General features: G+C 34.6%; 1 protein-coding gene across 1 annotated transcript; it reads right to left on the bottom strand.

Moving 5' to 3' along the window:
• Positions 1-1880: 1880 nt before the first annotated feature.
• On the bottom strand, positions 1881-7893 carry LOC111408806. Its single transcript, XM_023038575.1, has 7 exons — positions 7411-7893; positions 6957-7045; positions 6727-6865; positions 3091-3186; positions 2871-2993; positions 2453-2715; positions 1881-2339 (listed from the first exon to the last, which is right to left on the bottom strand). Exons 1-7 carry the CDS (start codon positions 7568-7570, stop codon positions 2229-2231), a joined length of 981 nt encoding a protein of 326 aa, XP_022894343.1. The 5' UTR covers positions 7571-7893; the 3' UTR covers positions 1881-2228.
• Between the last annotated feature and the right edge of the window lie 361 nt (positions 7894-8254).

Here is an 8254-nt window from a genome sequence, read left to right as displayed (position 1 = left end):
ATTAATATATTTAAAAATTAATCTAATAAATAATAATTTCATACCCTAATTATTCTTTCATTTTTATTTCCCCCACCCCCAATTCTCTCTCTCTCTCTCACGTCTCTCTCTCTCAACACTACTTGGACTGGCAATGGAGAACCGATGGTGATTGTGAGGCTCACTAATAGTCACCGTTGTCGCCCAGTCACTGTGGTAGATGTGGTGGCGCAATGAAATAAGTGCATTTGCGAAGCAGATCCGCCAATGGAGGAACTGCTAGTTGCACGTTGACGAACTGGTGGCGAGGGTTTTTGGGGTCGAATTTGGCAACGATTTAGCTGTGAACGACAAGATTTGGCGACGACCTGTAGCAATGACTATAATGAGAGGTTATGGTGGCGGTGACAAAGGTTCTCTATTTTGTTACAGATTTGCAAGGCTAGCGGTGAAGTGGTGGTGATGGCAGTGGTGGTCGTGGCTGTGGTGTGGTGATTGCGGGTGGTAGGGTCTGTGACCATTTTGGGTGGTGGTTGTTTTGGTTGTAGATTGGCAGCGACGGCAGTGGCGTGTGTGCGACAGCGATGGGTTGTGGTGACAGTGGTGGATTGGTGGTGGTTATACCGGTTTGGTTTGGTTAATTGGATACATGAAGTCACAGTTGGTTGTGGCGGTTTGGTTGATTGTGACTAATAATTGGATATGTGACCTGAAAATTGTGACCGTAACTCTCAATTGTTACTTACAATTGATAAAGTTGTGATCGAAAAATTAATCGTGACCAATAAATCCAATAATTTTACACTGAAAATAATCTGTGACCTAAAAAATTATGGATTCTGTGACTTAAAATTTTTTTGGATTCATCACTGAAAATATTTTGTGACCTATAAAATTTTCGATTTGTGATCGAGAAATAAGTTGCAACAAAAAATTTGATAAATTGTGAATAAAATTTAATCTGTGACTAATTAATTAGATAATTGTGACTAAAAACTTTAATCTGTGACCGATAATTTTTTAATTCGTGACTGATAATTTATAATTTGTGACTATATAAGAAATTGTGACTTATAGTATTCGTGATTTGTGATCAATAAATAAATCGTGGCTTAAATTTTTTTTTATTTGTGACAATAAACAAACTGTGACCTATATATTTTCGAATTGTGATCGTAAAATAATTTGTGACATAAAATTTTTGATTTGTGACCAAAAAATAATACGTGACAAACTAAATCGTTAATTTGTGACCAAATTGTACAGATTTGTGACCTAAATATAATTAATTAATTAATTAATTAAATCATAAATAAATTTTAATAAAAATCTGATTTTTGAAGTTTGAAACTTATTTTCTTAATTATGAAAGGTGTGATACTTAAAATTTTACTTATGAAATTTTCCCATGAAAGAATGAGAGAATTGAATGCATGAAAAACCTATACAGAGTGAGCTATTTATAGTCATAGGGCCCAACTACATTTACAAAAAATCTGCTTACAACCCCCAGCTAACTCCCTAGTGACTGGGTAAAAGCTTTTATTCATGAAAATAATTAATGATAAAGTTCTAACAGTACGTAGGTTCACTAATGATTAAATATTATTATTCATTTAACAACGTGATTTGAGTAGAAGATACTTTTAAATGTTTAATTACCTTACAAAATAGTGAACTTATTTTGATTTTGATCAAATAAAAATTACTTAAACTTCTTTGTGTTGATATTTCATTAATATTCTATTTTCCAAAATAAATAAATACATAGTCAAAATAGATAATTTTCAATTAACAAATTTAGTAAGCCTTGTAATATTACCTTACAAAATAGTGAACTTATTTATTTCATTAATTTTTAGCACACCTTTTTCTTCAAAATATAATGACTTGAACATAAGAAACAAATGACTAGTAATAATCTCTTATATCAGTACCAATTTGTACCACATGCACAAGCAAAAGGCTGTTATCAGTTTTTGTCTATATATCTTGATCACATTATCCTTGCCATTGGACTTTCCAATTTAAATCCATCAGCACAAATCCAAGTACTCTGTAATACAAAATCCAACGCACCAATGTTTACAAGACGCGCGAAGAGTTGAGAGCAAGCAAACAATGACGACTATGGACCAGTGAGAACCTCACACTAAGAGGCGTAAAATACATTCATGGTTATACTGGCACAGTTTGCAAGTTCTCTTGGAGTCTTTCAGCTTTGCCGCCTATTCGTTAGTAGAAATAACTCAGACGCTGATCACGCCAGCTACCCATGGAACAATTAATGGCGCATTTGGATGTGCATTTCTATAAGATTCAGGATACCTGTCCTTAAAAGTTGATTTGGGATTCTTCGACTGCAAACGTAATCAAAAGACAGATTTATTTTCGATGCATTACAGGTTATGATTTATATGAGTAAAACATAACGATAAAATCAGGTTCATGTAAAGTTTGCAAGTAAACTAACATATTTCAACCAGCATTCTTGATTTTTGTGTTCATAAATATCTGGAGAGTGGCATCCAGTCTCCGATGGGCAATAAACCCATATATTGCATCTCTTTTCACCAGGTTTGGCCCGTTTGGCTTGATTCAAACAGGCCATACAACATTCATATGCAGACTCTTTATGGTGGGTAAGGCCCCACCTGACAGCATCACCACCATAGTCTGTATGAACTTCGGCATGGCATTCAAGAGGGAGCTGTCTGCCTGGTAGGATTCGACTGTCTGGAAAGAGAAATATATCTCAGTAGAAGGAGAAATGCATCTCAAATCCAAAAGGACGAGAAAGACGGCAAAGAAAAGAAATAGTGATTAATCAGTAAAATGTATAGATGATACAAAATAATTAATCTTTAACCCAAAGAAAATACTGTCATTACCAAACTCCTCTTCACCCTCAGGTTTGTCATCATGTTCCTTATTAATGATTTTGATCGGAATCCAGAGGCCAAAATTTTCTAATAACTCTGCCCAATCAGAACCCAAAGCTCTGGCAACAATGCCTGCCAATGCATTAGATAAACTTGACATTGCAACAAATTAATCCGAAATACTAAAACAGTACAAGGTCGAAACAATATTGTATAGAACAGATTGTACCAGCTTCCTCAGGCAAAATCGTTGAATTCAATATTTTCCCACCACCAAGTCTCTTTACATTTTTTAGTTTTTCTTTCCGCCAGCTTTCAACTGCCTCTGTAAAATGGAAACAGCATTAACAAATTAACAGATTGAAAAACAAAATACACATGATGACACAACATATAGACACCAAAAAGAAAAGTCACAGATTTAATGACAACGAATATGTATTCTTCCGTGTCATCTCAGTTGTAGCCCAAGATCCATTCAAGTTTTCAAGAACTATGCAAATGCTCAGAAGATTTTAGGTCGTATGACAAGTAATCCCAAATGGTATGGCAATGGACGAGAAATTATAAGGAAAATCATATATCCATATGAATATATTTATAAAAATTATTCCATCTCTTCAACTTTTTCAAAAATGAATTTTTTTTGGATAAATATGGCTAAATGTAGCAATTTGTTCTCTGGAAAGAAATCAGCTGTTAACATATCCAAGAAACCAAGAGGATCAAATTATCCCTTGAAATAGCACTTTGAGCTCAATTTCTACTCATTTAAGTCAAGGAACATTCTAAAGAGATAAGCTGAAAACAGATCCAAGAAACCTAACAGATCATTATTTCTGACTTTATCCCCTGCCCATGCACATAACCAACACATTAATACAGACACGAAGGAATGTTTAACTAAAACCCTCACGCGCATAACTGAAAGCACACATAATAGCTCAAATACGAGAAGCACTCTGCAACTGTGAATTACAACATACAAGCATTTTAACATCCTTCTAAAGATATACTCCCGCTACTGAAATTATAAAATTGATTTCAAGAGCATCCAATGACTCTTAACACTGAACTGAAGACAGATATGGCCAAAATTTAGAATCTAGCCCTTAAGAATCAGAAAAGATGATGCAAACCCACAAGTTCTTAATTCATTCAAAAATGACGAGAAAAAAGGCTGATCTGGAGTAAATAAGTCATACCGAAAAGACAGAAAAGAAGATAATTGACACTCTTGATGCCACTTGGGCCAAGAATAGTCTATTACCTTATTTCAAAACAATACTGAATATGGCCAAACATGTAGCTGTTTTCGATGACCTGAACATGCTCTATGGCAGCTCCCAAAGATCATATTAAATTTCTTTCAGTAGGTATATGCTCTAACTTATTTGCATACATTGTTTTTCATTTTTCATTACAGTTCTCGTGGAGAACTTTCACATGAAACGAGACTAATTTTATTCATCCAATTTTGCATGATTCAAAATGTATCTAAATCACAAGATCAAGATCCAGCATAGAGCATTACCTAACTAGATAATTATTTGCTTTTAAACTGTCTACAGAACCCTAACCTAATCAATCTAGCCATTAACTACAAGACAACTACCAGAAGTTTCATCTACACTCATGTATCACTAATGAATACTAGAATCAGGTCCATCTAAGTTATTATGATGCATATTATTTTTCTACAGCAGCTTGGAATTCATGCTAACCATTGTACAAATTGACACTGTCAAATAAGCAAATTGGAATGTTCAAGTTCATCCAACTCTTACCCCGAATCAGCAACTGGAATAAAAATCTTTAAGTAAGTGGGTAGAAATGAACTATGAGCGCCATGTGGGACAAAATACACATTACTCAAAGCTTGAGATATACCAACGAAGCTAAAGAGAGATTCTGAACAGCTTAGCATTTTTGAAAAGCATCATTTCAAGATACATCAACATAATACCCAAAGATGAGACTAAATTTCCCACCAGCAATTGTCATACAACACCGAATCTAGAAAGGTGAATAATAAAAGCAATTAGGTAAAAGGGATTGCCTAACTATAACTAAACTGCTAGGTAAAGTACTTCTTTAAAAGTAATATGATTTTAAGCATTTGCAACTGACAAGTAAAATTGTCCATTTCCTATTGTGGAGAGAGCTTTTACAGCACATGGGCAGGTGGAAGAGAGAAAATGCCACCCTCCACTATTTGATAAATATATGCCCAAAAAGGAGAAATATATAGCATTTACATAAAAAGAATTTTCTAAATATAACAACCTGTGGAGTAAGGGAACTTTTTCTGACGACGTATGATTTAAAACATTTATAACCAATCAAAGAGATGGGCCCGAGTCTTATGTTAGAGAGAGCTTTTCCAGCTAGCAGGCAAAAGGAAGAGAGAGAATGCCCACATCTGCATGACGATAGGTTCAGGCATTCCAATCTCTCTTTTAAAAGAGTAACTCAACTTCTTAACCTAATTTACTAGAATCGTTTGATCAACTCTACATAGAGTTCATCTTTAGGAGGTTTTTAATAGAAATAAATGGTAGACACGGATCTATATTCTATGTGTCATATCATCTGAAGAGGTATCTAACTTAACGGGCAGCCGTCTTGCGCAAGGCCAAATTGGGTTGCGGATAATTGTGTTTACAGATGAGCAGTAACTGGAAATGGTATGCCCCAGCTGCAAAACCCCGTGCTTCTCTAGCTCTATGCCATAATAATGCATTTAAACTCCCTGATGCGATCTTTCAAGATCATTGACACCAGCGCAATGGAATGATCACTAAAGTAAGTTGATGTTGAGTCTTAGTGGCATAAAACCAATACTGTTTGGAACTTCAATTCTAGAGCTTCATCTCTCAGAATAAAAACCTTCTTGTAAAAGCATGGCTCTCTCACATCTTATTCTACTACTACTTTTTGTAGAGGAAGTCAGTCATGAATCTCAGTCCAACTTTGTTACCTTAAAAAGCATTTTAGATGCCAAACCTTATCTGATGAGAATTCAATCAATTAATAGATAAAACATGGCAAGGTCATGCAAATTTTGTAAGTGCCTTAATATTGTTGAGCCAAAATCATAATTTAAATGGATTGTACCATATCATTTTTCTATTATAGCTTGATCTTCAAAAAATATTACCCATAAACATAAAATAGCCGCAACTTCTATTACCACTTTAAAGCTCAGTTTTGATGGTCATGAAACTCGAAAGAGACAAAGAAACAGAAGTAAACATTAAAACTTTTAAATTTCATTTAGAAACCGATTGGGATCACTCATTGCATTATAATTCAGGACTTAAAGGAATACGAGATTACTCTAATGATGGTGAGACTTATCTCTTCGTTACCCTTGACTTGCATCTAGTTTCCAACTTTCAAATCTTCCTTTGTATCTTCCAAGGACGGCTAAACAGGTACAAACCTTTCTTGGATTGGTGCAACAGAACACAGTAGAAAGGGTGTACCATGCATCCGGTCGGATGCTTGGGATGGCTGTCCCTTATGCAGGCTTAATTAGCCTCACATTGTCGTCTAAGACCTGTAGGCTAGTGCCTACCAGTCCAAATCCTAAGTGTAGCCTTAATCACATAAAACATCCATCCCATCCTTTACCAAACTCAGATTCAGGCAACTTTTATCTTACAGGATTTAAGTGATTAGTTTTGGGTGAATCATGTAATGGCACAAAAAAAAATAATAAAATAAAATAAAATACTATTAGATTTGTAAGTACAAATACAGAAGTTCAATCAAATAAACAATATGCGAAATCATGAATGTAATAAAAGAAACTGTAAAAGCATGCAACTGAAATAAATATAGAAATCAAAGGTGTATCCACCTTGTTGCACGGTTGCAGTGGCACCAGCATTCAAGCTTCTTAACCTGACTAGAATCTCATCTGCTAACTTCTGTTTCAAGTGCTGTGGCAGTTCCAACACTTTTTCTTCTTTTAAGAAATCTTTCTTTAGTTGTCTTACCTTCAATTGCAAATAAATTACTCCCGATCAAATACAGCACAAACTACATTTCACCCACAATAATTACCAAAAACCAAACAAGGGACTTTACCAAGTTATTAAGTTCGGTAGGTTCTGATGCTTTTCGTATTTGATCTGATTCCTCCATTTTCCTGATCTGGTCTGAGGTGTACCTAAACGCTGTAAACGCAAAACCCCATTTTCTCAATGTGCAATGCAAAATCAACAATAAAAATCTCTAGAGAAATCCAAATTTCATAAACGATCAGCATAACCAATCAACAATAAAAATCCCCGTGGTCACTAAAACGTGGAAATCAACAAATCTCATATCCAAAAAAATACAGTAAAATCATAAAAATCAATACTTGAAAGCTCTCGGTGGTGCACCCCAGAGCCTGGATATTCATAAAACCAACCATTGCACACTGACAAACTCAATTAATCAACAAAAATCCCAAATGGGTCCTCAAAAAATTCCAAAGTAACAAATGTGCTATCAAGAAAACCATAACAGTCAAATCTTTTAACAAATGCGCTCTTACAGGTATGGGAATCACTGAACGGGTACACGTAAACAGAAGTGTAGAGATTGCGAAGCACATAGAGAGCAACGAAAATGTTGACGGAACAAACAATGAGTGTCGTCCTCTTGTACGAACACCATTTGCCTCTCCCATTATGGCCCCACTCTCTTCTCGCCATCTCTCTGCCCTACCTCCCTCAACTTCTTCTCCATAGCATCATAACTCTCTCTATATATATCCACGTTTATCTCTTAAATAAGATATATTTGTGAGTGTTTCTGGGTTCTATGACTTTTCTTGATGAAAGAAAGCGATAAGGAGAATATCTTCTGGGGATTTTCTAGTGGTTTTAAATGGAACAAACGGATCGACCGTATCAATGGAGGTTTTCTTTAATCTGGAATGATATCCTATATTACAGCAATGTGAAGCTGAACAATGGGAGTATCGTTCAATGATTTGGTGTTGCTGCAGATGTTTAGGTGGTGTTTTAATTATTCTTATTCCTGTTGTTTTTGGCTGATCTGTCACAATTAAGTGGTGATAAGTTTCTAACGTGCGCCGTATGGATAGGATTGGTGACTCTGCACTGTGTGGAAATCTTATGCCGACTAAAGCATGTCGTTTATAAATGGTTTAAAGGTTGTTTTTAACTAAGATTTTAATGAATTTTAAAAAATATTAAATTCTAATGAATTTTTATAAATTTTATAAAAATTTCTTCAAATATGATAAAATTTCAAAAAATTTAGTTATATATATATTTTTAAATTTGAAGTCCATCCAACATTTTTAAAATACTTCTATTAATGAATTTTTTATAAATCTACTAAATATTGAGAATATCTAAATTTTAAAAGAT

Source organism: Olea europaea, chromosome 14 (genome assembly GCF_002742605.1).
Source record: "Olea europaea var. sylvestris chromosome 14, O_europaea_v1, whole genome shotgun sequence".
Lineage (NCBI taxonomy): Eukaryota > Viridiplantae > Streptophyta > Magnoliopsida > Lamiales > Oleaceae > Olea > Olea europaea.
This window is presented reverse-complemented; position numbering and strand designations above follow the sequence as displayed.

Bases quoted from the DNA above. Each gene is read 5' to 3' on its own strand.
- LOC111408806 (XM_023038575.1), bottom strand. From the start codon at position 7,570: ATGGCGAGAAGAGAGTGGGGCCATAATGGGAGAGGCAAATGGTGTTCG. The intron at 6,866-6,956 runs GTAAAGTCCCTT...TTGCAATTGAAG, and splicing joins CTACCGAACTTAATAACTTG to GTAAGACAACTAAAGAAAGA. The intron at 2,340-2,452 runs GTTAGTTTACTT...TTACGTTTGCAG, and splicing joins AAGAATGCTGGTTGAAATAT to TCGAAGAATCCCAAATCAAC.